Source organism: Amphiura filiformis, chromosome 6 (assembly GCF_039555335.1).
Source record: "Amphiura filiformis chromosome 6, Afil_fr2py, whole genome shotgun sequence".
NCBI lineage: Eukaryota > Metazoa > Echinodermata > Ophiuroidea > Amphilepidida > Amphiuridae > Amphiura > Amphiura filiformis.
In genome coordinates, this window is record NC_092633.1 from 13,322,456 (window position 1) to 13,345,719 (window position 23,264).

The following is a 23,264-nucleotide window of genomic DNA, read 5'->3' on the forward strand; positions in this document are numbered from 1 at the left end:
TTTTCTCAAATTTCCTTGTTTTAGATACCCTATTCACGATACGTAAGTACAGTGCCTGATCATGAAAAAAGACCCTTTTTACTTGAATCTTTGGCCACGCATGATACCCCCTGGTCAATGACCAGTGGCCCCCCTGGGCAGGAAACTCATTGAATGAAATTAAAAACTGATACGCCCAATTTCCAATAAATCGATATCATTGACAATAATTTTAAATCTGTTCGGTTGACGCCAGTGCAGTGTAAACGAAGTAGAAAACGGACGCTCTGCATAGCGTTAGTACGTGGCGGGCATAAGCTTACATACATAGTGCAAACAAACCTCCACTGAAAATGGATAGCAAAATTGACATGAGTCTTGGTAAGAGTCCTATCATTTCTTTATATGATATTGTTAAGCCTGTGGCCATGGTGATACTCTGCCTTGTGTATCGCCCGGCCTCATTTCATCGTGAGTAGTACAATACGTTTTTGAGCCGTGAGGACTTGCATTTTGCTTGTTGTTCTTGTTCTCAAGACAAGTCAAGTCATGCAAGTTGAACTTGTAAGTTGTAGCAAGTGCCATACGCATGCATAGGGTGTCTCCAGTGTTAATTGTTTTCATTATAAATGTAGCAAAATATTAATATTGTCTATTGACAATAATTAACCTGTTTGACCTCTATCATCATTATGCACTTATCAAGTCTTTCCCCGGCCCTGGGGGACCCGGGACATAGCAGGGAACATGCCGGGACGTAGCCGGGGATGTACACAAAATCATTGCTCCGCAGGCGGGGAAGTTAGCCGGGACTTGGCCGGGGATGTACAGTAGATCGTCCCCGCTATGTCGGGCCAATCATTCATGTTAGTGGGGGCTTTTGCAGGGGTGTACAATTTTTTTTCCCCGCACTGCCGAGACATAGCTGGGACTTTCACGAAGAAGTCACACCATTAAAAAACATCAGTATACCAAGAACGGCCGATTTTGCATACTCATCTGTAATGCGCTATTTTCACCATTGTGGCGCTACAAAGGAAACTGAGGAATGTGGTAATTACTTGTTTTAAGTAACCAATATTATATTAAAACCAATTTCGTGCATCTATAAATGAAAGTCTACTTTTTTAAAACACTTTATTTTGTTTAAATCCTTATGCGCCTGCATGTAAATTAAGGCTCAAACATGTTGATGTCTTTAAAATTATCGGCATGCACTATTAAATCGGCCGTGTCATATACGATCACTGCTATCCAAATAATCCAATCGATCTTTTTTTTATTAGACCTATATTATGTCGTCATTCAATAAGCGACATCGGGTATATCGCGGCTGCGCTGCAAACTTTAGCACGTGCTATTAAAGTCGTTGCCCACTCGCCCACTACTGACAAAATGCAATATTATTGCCCTAAAAGTTGAATTAACTTTGAACTTTTCTTCTTCTTCTTTTTATCTATTCTAGGCATGTTCATAAAATTTTGAAATTTAATAAATTCATCTAAAATTGCTTTCATTAAAAAGAGAATCAAAAAAAGAAAAAATGAGGGGTCAATCATGTATGTAGGCCTATAATTGGCAATGTTATGAGGAAAAGTATGCTCGCCTGAATGTCCCAAAATGGGCCAAATTGTGTGTCCCAGCATTATCAATGGCTTCCTATGTCATAACATGTGTGTATGTACTTTATGGCTAAATTTTTGAGCATGAAGGGCCATTTTACAAAACTTTCGCAAATGTTTCATGAAATGTGGCTTTCATTAAGTACTTGATAGTATCAAATATTATTCAAATGCAGATTTAAAAAAAAAAAATCATGCTACATTGGAGTTTTGAGGGTCAAAATCCAAATTTTCTTCATTTTCCTATTGGATTACACAGTTAAGACAGGATCTTGGTGCACAAGTAAGCTTAATGAAGCCCGCCCTCACATGTTCAAAATGTGATCATGTCTATCTATGCCCGTATACCGTATATTAAACTCTGCAAGATAGGCCAGGGCATAGACGGGATTGTACATTGTTTTAACGCAAGTCCCGCCCATGGGGTCGGGATTGTGCCGGATTGTCACACTGTAGCCCGCTAGCGGGGGCCGAGTCATAGCAGGGGATGTACAGAAAATTTATGCCCCGTAGACTGGGACTTTAACGGGTCAGTGCCGGGGATGTCACGCTGGCAAAATGTACTTCCCCGGCTAAGTCCCCGCTAGTCCCGGGTCCCCCAGGGCCGGGAAAGACTTGATAAGTGCATTATATTCATACATTGCTCACCTTCTTATTCTTCTTTCTTCTTTTGGTTTTAGTTGGTATGCACAATGTGCATATCACACCAACTGAAATGACCTGGTGACTCGCATGAAGATTTAGTGACTTGAGAAATGCTTTGTTGCGTTGACTTTGAAGGCTTCCACTGTCTTAAGGTTCATTCATACTACCAACGCATTTGCGATGCGTTGCTATGCGGTGCGTTGTCGCACCGCATCTACTGCATTGCGATATCGCAATAAAGTTAAATACATTTTAACCTGGAAATGCGACGAGTTGCGTTTAGTTGCGGCATATGTAATCGATATATCGGCATCGCAAAGCAACGCATCGCAAATGCGGTGGTAGTATGAACGAACCTTTAGAAACCTTTGTTTTCAATTTCATATCATATTTTCATTTTGTGACGAAAATGATTACAGTGCATCTATCGCTGCACATGCGATGTTTGCACGCCTTAGGAAGAAGATAATGAAATGTGTAATTTTCAATCAGTTATGAATTATACATGTCTACTTGTAAAATGTAGCCGTTCTTCCGTGAACGGCTGTCTACTAAACTACAGCGTCAATAATTCACCAGCGAATGTTGTCGGTTTTCACTCATTGTTAAAAATGTGACATGCACATCCCGGATGCACATCAATTACAGCCCTCGAAATGGTCTACATGTACTTTGTCGAACATTGAGGAGAAACGCCATGAGAAGACTCACATACATGTACGACAAGCTTTGAAGCTCAACAAGTACCCTTATCATGCTTAAGTTGAATAAGTTCTAATTAAGTTTGTCCATGACTTTACATCCTGACCTGCCAGGACTGACACGACTGCGGACTGACGATTCTAGGCCTAATGTTACAGTCATCTTGCCGTACGTACATAGCTGGGACCTCTGAAGCTATACGGTACCGTACGCGAAGTTCTTCGGAAGAAAAACCTTTGTGTTTACTTCAAAATGACCAATACGCTAAAACAGCAACTTGTACACCCCAAGGATCCTATTCCCAAGGATCTCCAGCCAGTAGCTATCTATTCTATACCTTGTGTATCTTGTGACCAAGTTTCATTGGTGAAACTGGCAGAACTTTGAGGAAGAGAACTAGTGAACACCAAAGAGACACTGACTCTGGCAACACACAAAAATCAGCAGTCGCTGAGCATGTGTGGCAAATCCAACACACCATTGACTGGGACAATACCAAGATTTGAACTTGAACACCAAGTGGTCTGAAAGGAAGTTCATGGAAGCTTGGCATATATCCATTCTACTCCAGACAATTCAATAGGGACAAAGGAGTGGACATTCCTCCTGAATGGAATAGATTATTCAAAAGGACCTCTGATCAAGTTAATTAGATGTTTGTTTTCCACAGGAAGTTTTCCCTTTTTTGACTCATTGACACTTCCTGTCAATCATTTTGACATCCCCATCTTGACACTTTATGTCAATCACTTTGACATGTCCTATTGACAGTTCCCCTAGTGTAGGCCTATATAAAGGCGCATCTCTTGTTTATTTAGTTGCTCTGAAGATGGCACTCGCTAGAGTTCCGAAAGCTAAAGCTGAGTGCAAGGTGCAATAATGCAAAAAAACAATTTTTTGAGAACGAAGTTAAATATTTCAAGTTTTCAAAGTTTACAATGCTACATTTGTTCGTAACTTGTGAAAAAATAAAGTGAATTGCATTTAGGGCTCATATTGAAATACCCTACCACGCTTTCACACAGAAAGAAGGCAGGATTCCTCGCTAAGCCCGCGCCTCAGGAAAGCTCGGTCATAAAACGGATTATAAAGATGGATTATATGCATCAGTGATACACCCTGCCTTTTGAAGTGGTCCATGACGAATGGGAAGAAAACAAACTGACTATGGCTCATCGCACAACCCAGAAAAGCATGCTCCTAATTTAAGTGGCTAATTGCAGTGTTATAATCATACAGGATTTTAACAAAAGAAGGCTAGCATAGGAAAGCTGCAGGATGGCGCACACCTTCCTGTGTAAGGGAATTTCAATATGAGCCCTTAACATTCTTTTTTTATGAACCTTTTTATTTCGAAAGCTGATTTTGCTATTTGTCCACGAAGTATCTGAAAATTGGATGAGAGCTGACACGTTACATTAAACATGTTTAAGACACATAGATTTTAAGCTGACTGAAACTTAGCATTTAGCTTTATTTCTTTATAACTTTCTCTTCATGTTCTTACAAAGTTTGTCTCATTTACTTTAGTTTCTGAATCCTTCATTCCTCACACAACTCCAGCTCTGCCCTCCACTTGGTGACCCTGCATGGCAATGCATCTCTGGGCTCTATACCCCATAGAAATAACAGCCCTAGCTGACATCCTGTTGCAAATGCCCAAGTGATTCTTCTTCTCTGTTGCTGTACAGACGCCGTGGTCCTGGTCTGTATACAATGTCCTTCAAATGACCCCACAAAAAAATCCATGGGTGTCAGGTCCGGAGATCCTTGCTGGCCAGTGCCCATGCCTGAAATTTAGGAGCAAATTATTCTTAGCCCAGATTTCTTCCAAAGATAATTGTATGATTTGGTGATTTTCATCCTCAAATCCACAGATGACATCATCAAGATAGACCGTAAAGAGAAGAGGAAACAGATCAAGGGGCAGCGTCAACAGAAGAGTGTACCCAAGAGGGGCAAACAACAAGCCCAACGCAAGCCAAAAGCTACTGGAAACCAGCAAAACAGACAAAGAAAACCACAGAATGTTGTTTATGGGTCAAAGGTCAAACAAAACAGAGGACAGATTGGGGGTTACAACAAAAAAGTTGGTGGCACGAACCAGGGAACAAAGAAGAGGTTAAGTACCACACAACAAAAAGCTGCACTGCTAAAGAAGAAAGCAAAACAGGCACAGCGGGTAAGTTCTACTTATATGTACCATATTCATTCCATTAACCGCTTAGGGCACTTAACAAAGTCATTTTTGGTGAGCTGAGTGAACCAGGGGTAGTGCTAGAACTAAACACTCCAGTGTCCGCAGGGACCCCCAACTTGCAGTAAATTAAAAAGTAGGGGGTCCGGAGTTTGGTGAGTCCGAGTTGCACAAATGCAGCATAAATAGTATGTCTGCAATAAGCCAAATCGGCATTAGAAGTTTGCAATGCATTTTTAGGACACTTTGTCCTTTGACCTTTCACGAAAATTCCGAAAAATTGGTTTTTGTGCATACAAAATATAATTAAAAAAAGTTTTACTAGAATAAAAACAAATCCAAAAAATATATTTATTATATAAATTAATTATTTAAATATTTTTAATGATAACATTATTACAATAATAAATAAATAAATAATAATTAGAGCAATTTCCCCGGTATGTCAGAGGTCAAAGTGTCCCAAACGTGCTCTCAAAAACCGGAAGTCACAATGGCGATTGGGCTTATAGCGCTAAATTGAAAAACTGGGGGTCTGCAGGGACCCCTGAACTTGCAGAAAATTTAAAAACGGGGGGCCCAAACCAGGGTCTTAGCTAGAAATTGAGGGTTGCCCGTCATTTGAATAAAATTGCCTGTCCTAATTTGACCTTTAAAACATTAATACCAGACATCTATAACCCATTGGGGGTTCAAAGAGTTAAAATATATGCTGATATGGCCTTGTTCTACAAATTGGGTCTACTGTAAAGGTCAATTAGCTTCTCAAAACATACAATTTATAATATAGCATCTGTCAAAGGCATTAATTTTGCCTGTCCCAGGAGCAAACTCCCCGTCTAAAATGACGGCCAGACGGGTGGCTAGCTAAGACTCAGGTCCAAACTCTATTTTGGTGGGTCCAGGACCCCAAAAAGCAACCTAGCGCTACCAAAAGTCACTTGATGGATGCTTACAGGGGCATAGGCAGTTAATGGAGCGAATACGGTAATTACTAATCACTATTAACATGATTAACAGTTTTTGTTGGGCAATTGTGTAAATTATGAAACCAAATTATAGCAAAATGGTCAAAATTTGAAAATTGTTAAAAAATATGTGGAAGGTGTTATATCAAAGGTTATAGTCTGCAGTTTCTTGAAATAACACTGAATTAGATCAATGTTTCACATCTTTTTGATACTGAAAAACCAAATATGGCGTGTCGGACGTTTACTCCCAAAATTGTAATTTACAATAACGCAAAACTTTTTGAAATAGCTAAAGGCTGATGAAAACATCTAGCTGTGTGATCTTCATAGGATCAACATCACATTCTGATAATTACAATGTATTTAACTGAAAATTTGTGAATTGTTAAGACTACAAATTTCAGAATTGAACAGAAATTATTGGAAAAAAAGACAACATCCTATAACTTATAAGTTGGAGCTTTTGGGAAGTATTGAAATATTTAAAGATTAAATATGAAAAAAACTTAATATTCATAAAAAGAAATTGGACATAAAACATGCCTGATCCTAGTAGTATTGCAAACTTGGAATCAATTTTTAGGATTTCAATATTATTTTGCACCACCAATTAGTAATGGTATTTCAAATTTAAGTTAGAGCACAAATGCATTGTTTTAGCTGTGACCCATTGACCCATTGTTTCACACATTGGTTTTCTGCTCAATAATTGAATTTTGATAGAATAGACTAGAACAAAGAAATGTGGTGTTACTAAAGAATTTAATAGCAGGGTTGTACATGCAGGTTAGAATTAGTTTGCACAAAAAGTAACTCAGCTGTTATATATGTACGCTTATAGATTCAGAACTAATAATTGTTTTCACAATATTTTAACATAAAAAGAAGAATGATTTATTTACGCGCATTTTGATACCCCATTTGTTCAATTTTGTTCAATATTGACAATACAGCAGTGTTTTGAAAGAAAAATACCCTAATTTAAAAGTTGCAGTTATTTGTATTGATTTGAAGTAAGCGCGGAAATAATGGCAGGCTTTACGTGTTTACAGTGCTGGCATTATAACCATTGATCGCTGTAAACTGCAACTTTTAAATTCGGATATTTTTCTGTAAAAGCACTACTGTGTTGTTAATATTGCATGACATTTGACGAATGGGGTATCAAAATGCGTGTAAATAAATCATCCTTCTCTCTATGTTGAAATATTGTGAAAACAATTATTAGTTCTGAATCTATAGGCGTATTTATAACAGCTGAGTTACTTTTTGTGTAGACTTTACATACTGCATGTGTTTTAACAACTTTATTGTAATTGTCACATGAACTGTGTTGACAGCTTGTACAATTTATATTGTGTAACATTGATTGGCTCAATTAAAGGTGTATTTATAATTTCAACACCTTTTTTCAGTATGGATTGATATAATTATAACAATGACAAAACCTTATTGCCAATATTTCAGTTGGTTCCGATTTTGTGTTTGCAAGCTATGCATAAATACATTACTCCTCTCCATATCATGCATATAGGCCACTGCATTGTAATTACTGTCTGTTGACAGACAAAATACAAATTGAAGCATTCTTTCAATGGCAAACAACAGAATATATAAGTTTATGTGCATACATTTTGTAGTTCAACGTTTGTGATGGTATAAATATCTCAAGTTTCTTGGAGGTAAGGGAGGGGAAATGCAAGTTATTGTTCAGTTGCGTACAAACATGTACCTTATGGCATATTTCTTGAGTACCCTCTGATCATGATGTGGGTGGGGGTATAAGAATATGCCAGATGAAATATTAATAATAAATGAATACAATTTATAAAGCGCCTTTATAATGCAAAACAAAACTAAAACGCTGAACAAAATAAACAATACACTAAAATATACACTTAAATATATCTTAAATTTACATCAGTAACATCATACTAAAACCATTAAAAGTCAACCACAAGATTAAAATACACTAAATACACATACCTTAGATTTACATCAGAACATCATATTAAAAAAAAGGATTATAAGTCAACTGCAATAATATATAGGCCTAACTTATGAACAACTTTCACCAAAGCTGATACAAACTGAAAACGTTTTGTATTTAGAGTTTAGACAAATAATGGCGTTATAACGTGGACAGAGGTGGGATTTTATTTCTTAAATGAGTAAACTTGACACAATTGTTAGTTTAGTGTCTGTGATGCAATTTCTCTCAGTAGAATTCAGTGTAAACCATAGAGCCTTGAATGTAAATATTATCTCAGATGTGTGCACATCTGCAGTGCAAATTAAACCATATTAAGGGTATGTGCATAACATTATTATATTATATGGCAATACATTGCTCTGATTAAGCATTTGTTTGTCATCATGAAGATCTATCATACACATAATATACTTCATATACTATACTACACTTGATTTAAATTATTTGTAGCATAAAGCCTTACAGCTGCTGTTACTGGAGGCCTCATGGACTATATTGGCAATGCAAGGAAGCCATTGAAAAATCTCTCGAAAATATTTTAGTTTTGCTGTAAATAGAAATACAAGAGGTTTAACAGCCATATCTCCAAATCAGTATTACCAACATTTGTCTAATATTGTTTGTCTACCTTTTTTTCAGGGGGGTGCTAAGACTGCAGTAAATATTACATTATTTTTGTTGTTATGTTAGAAACTATTTTAGCTCTTCTTTACATCTTTTCACTCTTTCATTTTCACTCAGGCTTTTTTTTTTTTTGTAATTAAATGTAGGCCAATATTAAGAGCATACTCCCAAACCAAAAAACAAAACAAAACAATAAAAAACATCAGACAATGGGGTTATCTATAAACAGACATGCTCAATATACTCCAAGTGGACTATTGAGCAGTCTACAGAATTCAATTGCATTGTGCACTTTTAATTTAAATTAACATCCCTCCTTTCTCATTTCAGGTTGGTAATCAGAGGATAGTGCCAGGCAATAAAAAACGACAGAATCAAAAACAGCAGAGAGGCGGTGGTGGTGGTGGTGGTCAGCAAAAGCGTTTACAAGCTAAAACTCTACAGATCAAAGATGCAAGGGAGTTGCTGGTCAACCAAAGAAGGGGATTACAGGTATAAATAATGAACTGTTATATTCTTTTGGAGTTCAACTCCACTATATTTTCCTCGCCATATAGGAATCATAAATCTGTATAAAGAGAACACACATTTTTGTAATTCCTGGCCCATGCATGAGAAAATCTATAGAGATGAAGGCATAACACAGTTGATAGTCATGATGATGTTGTGTACAAAAGATGAGAACCCTTCAAGAATTCCAGGGGCTCTCGCATATTAAAAAGGCCTGCCTTATTTTGAGACCTCAACATTTATTTATGATTTTGACCTTTGAACCAACAAAAAGCCTTATTATGGATTTACATCATGATCATGCCGGCATACTTGTATTTGACAGTCAATTTTGCTTCAATGTGACTTTTTCATGATTGATGAGCATGGAAAGTGCCCGGGGGCCACTCGAATGGTGAAGGGGGGTATCAGGCGCGTCCGTAAATTCACGTAAAAAGGGTATTTTTTCAGACTAGGGCACGTTACGTGCGTAACGCGAATAGGGTATCAAATCCATGTAAAATTGGTGTAAAAGGGTATGTTTTTGGAGCTCTTACGTACTTAAGGTAGTTTTGCCCCGGGGTTTTGCCAACGGACTCAATTCTTTTGACACTAGACACTTAACCCATACCAAACTGGCAAAAATATACATCATTTTTCTCCCGACCTTCGTTGATGCATGCACATTAAAAATTATTTATTAGGTTTACGGAAACCATCTTGTTGTAGCCTACAACAAGATGGTTTCCAAATAATTTTCTCCTGCACATTAATATTTTAATAACCATCTAATACTATGTCTTCTGAAGGTATTCAGTTAACTATTTAGCTCTAGTGGTGCAAAAGAATAAGCCTACAAGATGGTTTCCGACTGCGTTATTCTCCCGACTTTCGCATGATGCATGCACATTAAAATAATTATATGGCTAGGACTACAAGATGGTTTCCGAAATAATGTTCTTCCGACTTGCTGATTTTTCATGCACATTAATATTTTACTTAAAACCATCTGATGCTATGTCTTCTGAAGGTATTCAGTTAACTATTTAGCTCTATTGGTGCAAAAGAATAAGCCTACAAGATGGTTTCCGACTGCGTTATTCTCCAGACTTTCGCATGATGCATGCACATTAAAAAATTATATGGCTAGGCCTACAAGATGGTTTCCGAAATAATGTTCTTCCGACTTGCTGATTTTTCATGCACATTAATATTTTACTCAACCATCTAATGCTATGTCTTCTGAAGGTATTTAGTTAACTATTTAGCTCTATCGGTGCAAAAAAATAAACCTACAAGATGGTTTCGGACTTTGTTTTTCTCCCGACTTTCGCATGATGCATGCACATTAAAAAAACTATATAGGCCTACAAGATGGTTTCCGAAATGATTTTCTTCCAACTTGCCGATTTTTCATGCACATTAATATTTTTTATTAACTATCTTACTGCTACACATGCATTGTCTTCTGAAGGTATTTAGTTAACTATTTAGGTCTATTTGTGCAAAAGAATAAGCCTACAAGATGGTTTTCGACTTTGTTTTGTAGTGACTTTCTCATGGTGCAGCACAGGCACATTAATATATTTTTCTTTAACCATGCATAGATAACTGCTATCATAGTATTCTAATTGACATTGACACTTGACTGTTTTAATGATGTATTGATCAATGATTTTCTGAAATTAGTGGGTTGCCAGTCCTATTCATTTAAATTAATAATTGATAAATACTAAAAACGATGTTTGACCACTTTACTGATGTCCTATTAATTCAAAACCTGGTTGTTTGTTTTTTCGCAATTTAGCCAGTTGCCAAATTGAATAAATTAATAAATTTAGGACTTACTTTTTTAGGGATTTTGCCAACTCAAATTTTGAGAAAACATAGTTGTGCATCCTTAAACTATTGTTTTAATGGAGGCTACTACTAGGCCTAGTACTATAGGTAAGCTCTGTGAATAAGTGACTTGTGATTAAAAAGCAAGCTCTTGGAAACCTTATAAATTTCTCTGTCAGACGGCAGAGCTCTGTCCAATTTTTGCTGAACCATGAAATGGTATCAGCCTATAAGTGTGTATGTTACTAGGTTACTAACTAACCATTTGGTCTGAAATGGACATATCTCTAAATGCCACGAAGGTATGACCCCATGAGTGGTGTCATATGAAAGAGGAAAACATAAGGAATATAATAAAAATATTTCCAAACGTCAGAGGTCATCCAGGGGTCAAAAAAAAAAAAAAAGGTCATTTAAACCAAAAATGCTCCGATTGAGCTTAAATTTAAATGCAATGATCCTTATGACATCCTAAACATGTTGCAAATAGTGTAAAATTCATTTAAGGTCATTAAGGGGTCATAAAGGGGTCAAAGGTCAAGTTGTTCAAAATGCTCCAATTGAGCTGAAATTTAAACGCAATGATCCTTATGACATTCTAAACATGTTGCAAATATTGTAAAATTCATTTAAGGTCATTAAGGGGTCAAAGGTCAAGTTTTTCAAAATGCTCCAATTGAGCTGAAATTTATATGCAATGATCCTTATGACATGCTAAACATTTTAAAAACATTTTAAGAATCATTTAAGGTCATTGAGGGGTCATAAAGGGTCAAAGGTCAAGTTTTACAAAATGCTCCGATTGAGCTGAAATTTAAACGCAATGATTCTTATGACATTCTAAACATGTTGCAAATATTTTAAAATTCATTTAAGGTCATTAAGGGGCAATAAAGGGGTCAAAGGTCAAGTTTTCAAAATGCTTCAATTGTAGGTATAGGCCTACCACAATATACTGCCGAAGCCACATGGTTCAGCTATGGTGCGGTTATCGCTCTAGTTTCAGAAAAGCTTTATTTTAAAGAGCTCTATCTCTTGATACAGTTCATATGTACGTAGGGGGCTCAGTTTTCAAGTTATGAACCTTTGAAGTTGAAACTTTTACATTCAACATGTTCAAACTTTTCATAACATGCATTTATTTAATAAAGGATTAAGCAAAAACACGTTTTTGGTCCAAGTTATTTCCAAAATTGACCAAGGCAACAGCTTCTTACTTATTTTATGGTTAAAAGCACCTGTTTCTTAGTGTTGTTTAGGGGTAATAATTGCATCAATTGTTTAGGGGTAGAGAAAAGACAACTACTTGTTTAGGGTAGCAAATCACGCTACAATACTTGTTTAGGGGTGCAAATTTCAGTCTCAGCAATACTTGTTTAGGGTGCTTTTTGTGAGTCCACGGACGCGCCTGATACCCCCCTTCACCATTACAGTGGCACCCCCGGGGGAAAGTGTACAGTTGTTAGGCATTTGGCTCAAAATTCATGATGTCTGACAGTTTAAAATATTTTTCACATCGAGAAAAAGTTTTTCTTTTTTCTTTTTGAAATTAGAATTTTTGTACTATAGCTTTTAGTCGGGTTTTAAAGAAATCTTCATATTTTTGGGCCTCACTCTATTTGGGCAATTCCATGTGAAATCCATACACCCCCTGTGGAACATATCACCTTAATCCCCCACACAGGGGGTGTACATGTAGATTTCAAATGGTTTCACCTATTCAGGTAATCCCATTTGAAAGTCACACTCCCTGTGTTTGAGATTAAGGCCATGTCTTCCATAGGGATGGATTTCCACTGTAATATCCCATTTGAGCTCCTTGTATGCTCCTTAATCACTTTCATCTGTTTATATATCATCTGATCATCTTTTTATCATCTCAGCACAAGATGCAAACGGTCAATATTTGTTTTGTTGTATGACATGTAAGTTCTTTATAATAATGCATCATATAATGCATCAAATATAAATGATATTTGTTTTGATATCAACAGGAAGTCTGCATGTTACTGAATAATTTTATTTGATGGAGTGTGTTATTTACCTGTCATTTTTGATAAAAGAAAATTTTATATTCATCTTTGTATATGTGCACTATTGTTTTCAGGTTCAAAGCCAAGCAAGAGGAAGGGGGAGAGGAAGAGGGAGAGGGAGAGGTGGTGTAAATAGACAGCAATTTGCAGTGACAGGTAGACAAGGAATGGTAGGGAGACAAGGAATGGTTCAGCAGCAACAGCAGCAGCAGCAACTACAGCAAGGCCAACAAAACAAAAGAAGAAGGTATGACACAAATTCAGTGAATCATGTAATCATGATTGTTATACCTGGTACTAAGTACATTTTCTGTGTTTTATTTTTCAAGGCACATGATGGCCCTGAACTGGATCCTGTTTCATAAACAATAAGATATTTTTTATGTTGAGCTTTATGAAACAGGACCCTGGGCAATGAATTAAACTGAAATATGCCATATGCATTGCACACCATACAAAAAAAGGGGAGAAAAAAAAGGAAAGAAGCACTCAAAATTTACTAGTGCATCTTCTATCTGGCTTGTGATCATGGGCCAAAATAGTGTATAATCCAAAATGTTCTAAAATCCAAGCCCTTTTTGGAGCAAGAAGACTTCACACAAAAAAAACCCAGTATACTTATGCATGACAGATAAATGGATAATACCAGCCCAAAATTATACACACTGAGAAAATACAGTCATCTTTGTGTAACCCCATCAAAACCGGACGGACGTTTTAATATACCCCTCTGACAACCAAGAAAACTGGCTACACCTGTTGGATAGGTGCAATGCTCAATTATAAAGTTTGAAGCAGTCATTTCATATTGCCAAACTTCTCCTACTCAAATTCTCCTAACAACAACTATGGCGCAGTTTACATTTGGGAGAGCGAGCGAGTTGCCACAGATGTTGCATCCTCGCCTTGTACCACTGAGTCCCGGGTTCAAGCCCTTCATGTGCAATTGGGTTTTCCCGCAAGTTTTCTCCGGGATCTCTGTTTTTCTCCTGTTTTCAAAATCGGTGATTAGTTGTTTGGTCATCAAAAACTTCCTTCACCCAGTGGAAATTGGGGAGCTGAACAGATAATTGGTGGATGTTACAATCCATGTGCGGGTCAGTTTGCACCAGGTTCGGCTGCAGGTGACCTAATTGATGCAATCTGATTCTGAAGATTCACCAGTGGTAGTGAAATTACAGAGCCTTGAATCCTCTGGATAAATGCGCTCTATAAATTCAAATTTATCATTAAATTTTATTATATTTTATTTGTGCTGTTTTCAGGTGGCGTGGTAACAGAGGAGGGCAGCAGCAGCAAGGATCAGGACCAGGCATGCTCACCATGACTATAGCGAACCCTGTTGGAGCACCAAAGTATGTATCCTATAAGCAAGGGATGTGTGGTGTTAGAGCCTTTTGTTTGAGCTGGTCCCATCAGGACCCAAGCGTGTCTCCACACGGAGCGGCCGTTTAAACAAACAAACAAACAAACAAACAAATGATCCCTCCAACCCTTTACTGTATTGGACTATTCTAGTTGAAATCCATATGCCCCCCTATGGAAGACATGTCCTTAATCTCCCACACAGGGAGTGTATATTTCAAATGGAGTCTATTATATGTCCCATTCAGGTAACCCCATTTGAAATTATCACTCCCTGTTTAGAAGAATAAGGTCATGTCTTCTATAAGGGGTATATGGATTTCAACTGGAATAGTCCATATTTACAACAAAGCAAGCAAGAACCATGCACATTTAGATTGACTTACATTGCAAAGGATTCATAGAATGCAACCCAATTCTTGTAAACACTAAACAGTAGTTTGTTCAAGTCCCGCATTTGTTAGATTTCATATATTAATTAATAATTAAGTTCTCTATGTTTGGGCACACTTAATTCCGTGCAAATCCATTAGAAGACACAATCTCAAAGATAGAGGTTACCTTTCAGTTTTCTTTATATTTTGTTGACATTTCTGAAAGAAAGTGGTTTAGGGTATTACCCCGATTTATCAACCATTATAAAGTGTCTTCAGTACAGTTTCCCGATTTTTTGGTCCTTGCAGATCTTTTAGAAGTTCCAGGCATGTAACTTGTATGGACAAATCACAGTGACAGATTTGAAAAGGGGACATTGGATTGGAATATAATATATTGGATATAATTTGAATTCATGTTACACTACACATTATACCGTCTAACAACCCTGTTAATCATGTTTTTGTTCCAACAGACCAAAGCCAGTGAAACTCAACCGTAACAAAAATCTGAAGCAACCACAGGTAGGTATTAGCAAATATTCACAGAGTGATTAAACCCTGCTTAGACATTTACAATTTCCATGAGGCATTCTAATTCAGTTGGTGCATCTTGTCAAGAATACACGCAATTTGATTGTTTTTCACCTATCCATTATGACACGATAGCGGATAGTCATATAAGACAGTGAGTGCGCCGACACGCAACGGCGGCACGCTTGTAGATCCTCAATGATTGCGCGATAATCAGGGTTTTCTTTAACGCACAAAACACGCGTATTTACGCGTTCAGGCACTTTTCCGACTCCTTCAAATCCATAGTCCCAAAGTCCAATGCGTACAAAATCTTGAAAACGTACGCGTTCAGAAGTTGCAAAATTTGAATAGAGAAACACCCGATATTGTGCATTTATTCTAGGCTTTTGGCATTTAGGACCTACTCCCGATATGTAGGGCCCGTCACATTTTGTCAGCATCAATCCATGTATGTTTTAGTGATTGCGAGTCTCTAAAATTGTATAGTGTCAGTTTGAAATCTTACAAATTGTGCACTTTGGGGGCTGAAATGGCCAAATATGAGGTTAATTGGGTCAGAAACCCACATAGCTCCACATACAGGCGTCAACATTGGGGGATGATTATATGGACCATCTCCCTGGCAAAATATTGTGGGAGATAATAATATTATAAAAATACCCCTTGGACAATGTTTTTGACTCCTTCAGAGGAAAAATTCACAATTAAAAGGGTAAAAAATTTTTGAAAATACCCCTTCAGCAAAATGCTTAAAGAAAACCCTGGCGATAATACGTTCGCGTAATACACGTGCCCAAATTACGAACGCATTTCTGCAGCTTTGATGTTCATAACGGTTTTGTTCATAGCAAGTTTACTTTAAAATTATACTTTAACTGAATTAGAATGAGAATAAAAGATAGGATTTTGTCTTTTTGCCTATCCAATATCGTGTCATAATGGATGGGGTGGCCATCTACTCAAAACATTGGCCAACCCATCCATCTGAGGAGTTGAAAATTACCATATTTTACCCAATAGAGGCCTGCATGCTTTTATCGATTAGCTCAAAGGATTTGAACAGGTGTCCTTCACCGTAATCATGACGCAGTGCAGTCCATTCAATCAAATGTTGTCATCAACCTATTTGATCGTAGTGCATTTGATATATGTGTGAGACGAACTGTCGTGGTAGATTGCAATCATACTTTTGTTGAATGCATGTGAGTAGTTCGCCATATTTGCGGTATGATACATCATATGCACAACCTCTATTTGGGTATGTTCATATTTGCCTGTTGCCAAGCTATATTTTGACCCAATAACCCTCAAAATGATCCCATAGGGTTGTACCGGTGTCAAAATTTATATATTGCTTATTGCTTTGTGCCACTGATATAATAAAACATTTGTGTCTTGGTAAAATAAGATTAGCTCTTTAGTTGGACAGAATCAGCATCAGTTAGTTAGTCCTTTTTCTTTTTCATGTAGCATTCTAGGATGTTTAAAATCCCATTGAAAAATGAATCTTATGTTGGTAATTTGATAAGATGTATAAAACCTCAATTCACATTCTTTATTATCAAAATACAAGAAAATGTAGGTTGCCTGAGACGCCCGGGGGGTACTCAAATTTGATTTTGGTAGGGACATGCCGCTGAGAATTTGAAAGTGGACCCATAAATATACCAATTTTTCAAGAAATTTGGACCAATTGATATACCAAAAGTAACAATTTTCAGCCAAATTGAACCCAAATTGTCTTAGTTTTTCCAAATTTCCCCATTTTTTTGGGCTAGATTGAGGCAAAATTGGGCTATTTTTCGGGGAAAAAAATGAAAATTTAGAAAAAGAGGTAATTGATATACCAAAAGACCGAAAATGCTACCCATATTTGCGGCACGTCCCCGTATGGCCATTTGTACTAAGTATCCCCCCTGGGCTGAGACGCCTGCAGACAACCTGATTAAGTTGTGGCAAACAACTTATTTTACTTTATTGTATCTCATATATTTTACTAAAAGTATTATTGTTTGACATGAAGTTATAAAAAAACCTTGCAAATATAGAATTGTGATAAAGTAATTTATATGTTTTGCAGCACAATTTTAACATTTTGTTTTTCTCTCCTCAGATGGGTAAGGCCAGTTCACTTAGTGACCGATTTGGACGTATTCACGCATTAAAGAACGCAGTAGGACAATCCAACAGAGGGGGAAGACAAGGAGGACAGAGAGGACGGGTGGACAGAGAGGACGCGTGGACAGAGAGGACGCGTGGTCAGAGAGGACGCGGTGGTGGTGGAAGACGGAATACTGGAGGAGCTGATAGAACTGTTGTCATTTTATAACCTTGGCATGTTTTTTTAAAAATATTTGGGCATGTTTTATGTCATCAAAACTGTACATCAGGATTTTGTTTCTTAGAAGGGACGTGCAGAGATATTCTGTAATATATTGTTTACTCTACAAATTGATCAATGAGCATAAGACATGGTCTACACTAGTGTGTGTTTTTCCTGTCAATTACTATCTTGTTACAATCGTATAGTATTTTGTGTTCGCTCAATGTCATCAGTATACAACAATTGTGTCGTCATTCATGAATGATTACAATTTCCATCATTGGGCTGGTTCGTAGCATGATCGTGTCGGAATTGCCGATGAAATTACCTGTGTGTATGCATTTTGACATTGTATCATGTTTACTCAATTGATTTTGTAATTGCCGGGGCTTGTGTATAACCAGAAGTGATTACGACACGATGACAAGGTGCTGAGTGTGTACACGCTCTCATCATTCATATTATCATGTCATAATTGGGAAATTACGACATGATGACAAAAAATACTAGTGTGGACTGTGTCTAACTTGATGGAATAGCTTATGGTGTTACATGAATTGGCTCATTGGTGTTGCATAGTGGTTTCTACTTGTGTATATGTGTTGATAATGGTTTGTGAATTTTGACTGCTTTGCATATGCTGGAAAAAAAGTTCTTCACTTTAAGGAACCAATAGTGTACTCACTGGTATACCTTCACTGGTGGAATACTTACTTCATCTGTTACAGACTGTTATGCATGTAAGAATTCTGTTGAATAGTTTTTGTTACAAAATCAGAATATGCTGATTATTGATATTGTCCAAACCATCTTTTTAGTAGGACCAGGCTCATGGTGTACCGATTGTGTATTGCTGTTGTGAACTTCACTTGATGGTACCATTGTACCTCTACCTGTACATGTATGGGAAGGCAAAGGTGTATCACATATGTAGATGCTGTATGTATAGGACATAAAATGATTTTAAGCCCAATCACACTGTACTACACCCCCTGATCAATTTTGTGACAAATTTTACATTTTTCTCAAAAAATAACTACACACTGGTAACAAAAGTTATGTATATTATAGGAATCCAATTACTTCACTTAAATTTCAGTGATTCAAGACAAGTGGTTCATTATTGATGTTAAGAAATGAGGTACATTCTAGCGGTACCTCTTTTCTTATCATAAATAACATACCGCTTGGCTTGAGTCACTGAAATTCCAGTGTAGTAAATGGATTCCTTGCCCCTGTAATATGCATAACTTTTGTTACCAGTGTGTTATTATTTTTTGAGAAAAAAATGCAAAAATATTCACAAATTTATGAAGGGGGTGTAGTACCACCTTAAAGTGTGAATATTGTACTGAATTGTTTAGACAGTGATCTTAACTACAGGTCGTGATTTGGCATGAACAAGAAGTGTATTATATCACAAATTATCCATGAATCAAAGAAACATGGATTTAAAACAAGATCAAAATAAAAGCGGTGCTAGAGTGTGTTTTTCAAACTTCACCTTAACTTTTTTATGAATAGCATCATTTGTAAATATGTAAGAAAATGGGAAGTATTGGAATTTGATTGGAATTATACATGGTTTGTACTGATAGCACTGTCAATGATGCACAAGTTAGTTGGACAATAAATGATGCCTCAATGTAATGCCTAATATTTCTCTATGGTCATTAGAAACAAATGGCATATATTTCTAATGGCATGTTGTGGATAGGGTGGCTAAACTTATAGGAAAAACCAGCGTATCGATAAGTTTTGAGAAGAGTAGGATATTTTAAGTTTTAAGAAGAGTAGGGCATTTTAATACCCTACTCTTCTCGAAACTTATCGTTGCGCTGGCTTTTAAAAGCCCTGACCATCCCAACTCATGTGTTCATGTTCACATGGATCCCAATAGAATAAACTTAACAAAAGCAGGCATGATAAATTGAAACAGATTTCAGCAGGGTTTTTTAGGTGACCATGTTTTACAGCCTATTTTGGAATTAATACAGAAAATAGTGAAGCAACATGGTTTCCAGTGTTTCATGTCCGCAAGAGGCTTTTTTGGGTTATCCAGGGTTGTCAAACCCAAACAAATCAAGTCAAATCAAAATCAGTACAAACAAGGTACAGGACTGACCATTTTGGTGTAAAAGCCTTCACTGTAGAAGCGGGGTATGTGCACACCCGTCACTGCACGCATTTGACAAGTCTGTCATGTGCAGTGGGTTGAAGGTACAGGATATACCAAAAAGGTGGAGTGGCTTAAGTATTATTAGTAGAGTTGATGATGACGGTTTACTGTACAGATCACCCATAGAGTGTGATGTGGATTCCATTGAATTAACCAACATGAAAGGATGAATAAATATTGTCCATATTCTTACAGATGTTTAGTGATATGACATCCAAGATGTCAAAACTGTGTTCAATTTGTCCTTGAATTAGATTTTACCAAGTGTGTGTACATTTATATTTGATTAAAGATAACTAAAATTTGTGCATTTTAAAGAAATAGAAAGAAAGAACAAATGTAACCCAAGTCATTTCTTACAAGATTTTTATGATGGTTTTTGTATTTATTGATAACAATGTATCTGAAAAACACTTAATTATGCAACATTGGTCCTTTGACAAATTCTGGTTATACGTGTGAGCACAAAGATTACGGCTATTGTAAATCGGATCATTACTCCATCTGAAAACATGTGTACGCTACACAATTGCAGTACCACAGGCATACATGGAAAACATTATACTTTAACAGCTACCACCATTGTCTTAATTAATGACATTTTGGTCATCACTCAGGTTTAATCAGAATTTAGAAATCGCCAGGTCAAGCATGAATAATGTACTTTTTTGTGATGGGGAGTTTATTAAGACTGTGCATGCAAGAGAATATTTAGGCTACGCAATTCCAATTCTGCACACAATTTTGATAATTTGATGTTTGGGAAGTCAACCTTTAAATTTCAGTAGTTTTTCACACACTTTCATTATTTCATTTCATATATGTGATGCGATCAAGCAAAATCGGTCGGAACTCAGAAAAACTGATTTTGAGATATAGCCAAACAATTTTGTTTCCTCTTGTTTTGGAAACTCCTTAATTGATCATATCTTTGGAAATGGTTGCTCAATTTTAATGGGGTTTTCTGCAAAATGCAGCTTTGTAAATGCTTTTTACTATCTTATAAGAAACTGAAAATTTAATATTTCCAAGTTCCGACTGATTTTGCTTGATCGCATCACATATTGGTGTACGTATTGATGCATCTGTAATTTTGAATTGCACTATTATTATGATATTGGATTATAAAGCAACAGTTAAATGTCCATGTGATTATTTCCAAATTATTGACTTGCTTTTCCTTATAAAACAACAGTAAAGTTAGATCTTGGGAGTCCAGTAGATTTGATCAATGTTTTCAAAAGTGACATGTACATGCAGACACTTAATCATTCTCTTTCTAACTGGTGTATGTTTTTGTTAGTGGTCATTGTATACCTTGTATACATTGCACAGTCAATACCAAAACATTTTGCCAAATTTCCATGTGAACATAATGTATTTTTGCAAGTTTTATAGTATGCTTGGTACATATTTTCTATCATATAAAGGCAAACCTTGTCAATTTGGGAATATATCGACTGCTCAGTGCTAGAAGTGGGTAAGTGCAATAGTTGCCCTGTGAACATTGGGCAATTTACACACAGTATATAAATGCATAATTGCATATTGTACTTATATACACATGGCAGCTACACATGGCAGCTATTGCACTTACACACTGGCACTGAGCAGTTGATATTCGAAACAAGCTGAGATGTTTGCACTGAGGCTGGTTTTAGTGCACATTGTGTAAATTTGAAATTTTCATCACTTTTTCATATTGTTCATTTGAGACAGTAGATGCTGCTTGAACAATTATTATTTGCCCATCTGGCTTTGTAATTAAACAAGTATTTTGGTGATGTTGTCAAGAACATCAGTTTGTTAATATTTGTACTTGCAATGTTCCTCTAGTTACACACTTTTAGTATAAATTACCGGGATAAATTAGAAGGAAGAGGAATATTGCACCACTTCACAAAACTTGGTCGTAAACTTACAACAGTAATTTGTCATGCATGAATAGTCTATTAATCTTATTTGAATACATGTATGTACATTGTGTGATATGTTCATTGCGTAGGACATACGACTGTTGTAAGTTTACGACCGAGTTTTGTGCAACGGGCCCTGTATATTTGTATACTTTAATACTGATTTTCATGATAATTTGAAATAATTTTGATACATTTTACTTTAATTTTGACAGTTTTTGATCCCTGACAACCCCTGGACCATACCTGTAAAATGTGTGTCAGTGTTGAAAACACTTTGTGAAAATTGCTTAGAATACAAAACATACAGAGCCACTCAGCTCACCTTTTTGCAAAGAAATAATGAGGAACAAAACAGAGACACAAAAACATGTATGTTTGATGTGGCATTATGATGTAATTCTGCTGATCATGTCAGATGGAAAAGTGTACATTTTTTTTCATTTCTTAATGAATTTTTTCAATATGTTGCCTTCTAAACATGCATGCATGCACAAGTTGTACTTTTATTATAGCTGTTCTTTTTCACCCCAGTTAATGCTTACAAGGGTTTGCTTCCATGTATATTTCATTAAATCTTGAAGATTAATGAAATTTACTGTGCCAACTTAAGCTACATTACATGCTAAACAATTCACAAAAGGACGTTCACTTCCATGTGTCTGGCTGTAGGTTTATATCTAATAAGATTGTTAGTGTGTTATTACACATGGACCATCTACTACTGTCTGTCCAATTAACTTAGAGTCTTGGTTTTTATTATTTAAATATATATATATGTTTTTGAAACAAAGTCATGAAAGAATAGTTGTTTAATAGTGACCTTCAGACCTAAGATATTTTTCTAGTTCCAAAGATAATTGGTAACATTATAACCACAAAGCTATTTAAATTTGAGCAACTTCACTGCAAATTTGAAAATGATCTGCAAAACATAAGGTATCAATACCGTATCATTTATCAAATACATATTTTGACGGTTCAATTATTTTACTTTGAAAGTAGAGTCCTGGGTTGCAACAGTCAAGTAAGAAAAAACATTTTTGATCAATATAGTACACTGGTAGATAATTAGAGGCCGTTGTCTCTTTTTCTTTAGAGGACAAGCAGAACATTTCTTTCATGGCTGTTTTTAACCCATATATTTTTTCAAAATAATAAAAACCGAGTCTCTAAGTTAATTGAAGAGACAGTAGTATATGATATGTAGCAGTAATGCAATCTCTACACCTGTTGTACTTGGATAATATTGTCTGCACACCTGTTTAGGAAATGAACAGGTGCATGTATTGTAATTGATGACCATGGCAGTGGTACATTGACATGCAGTAAATGGCTCTTTTGTCATTGGACAATTTCATGTAGAGAGAGTATGCATATCCATTTTGCACTTTGTATTTTATCAATTGTCATTTTACTCAAATTGTGAATACTAGTATTTCTGAGCCATGCCTATTAAGGTAATTGCAGGAAATC

General features: G+C 36.4%; 1 protein-coding gene across 1 annotated transcript; it reads left to right on the forward strand.

The window, feature by feature from the left end:
- The first annotated feature begins 215 nt into the window (after nucleotides 1–215).
- Nucleotides 216–18,672, forward strand: LOC140154997 (uncharacterized). The gene is made up of 7 exons (XM_072177666.1): nucleotides 216–360; nucleotides 4,826–5,130; nucleotides 9,064–9,225; nucleotides 13,169–13,341; nucleotides 14,360–14,449; nucleotides 15,310–15,358; nucleotides 17,484–18,672. The coding sequence occupies exons 1-7, from the start codon at nucleotides 333–335 to the stop codon at nucleotides 17,697–17,699; spliced, it is 1,023 nt and encodes a 340-aa protein (XP_072033767.1). The 5' UTR covers nucleotides 216–332; the 3' UTR covers nucleotides 17,700–18,672.
- The last annotated feature ends 4,592 nt before the right edge of the window (nucleotides 18,673–23,264 follow it).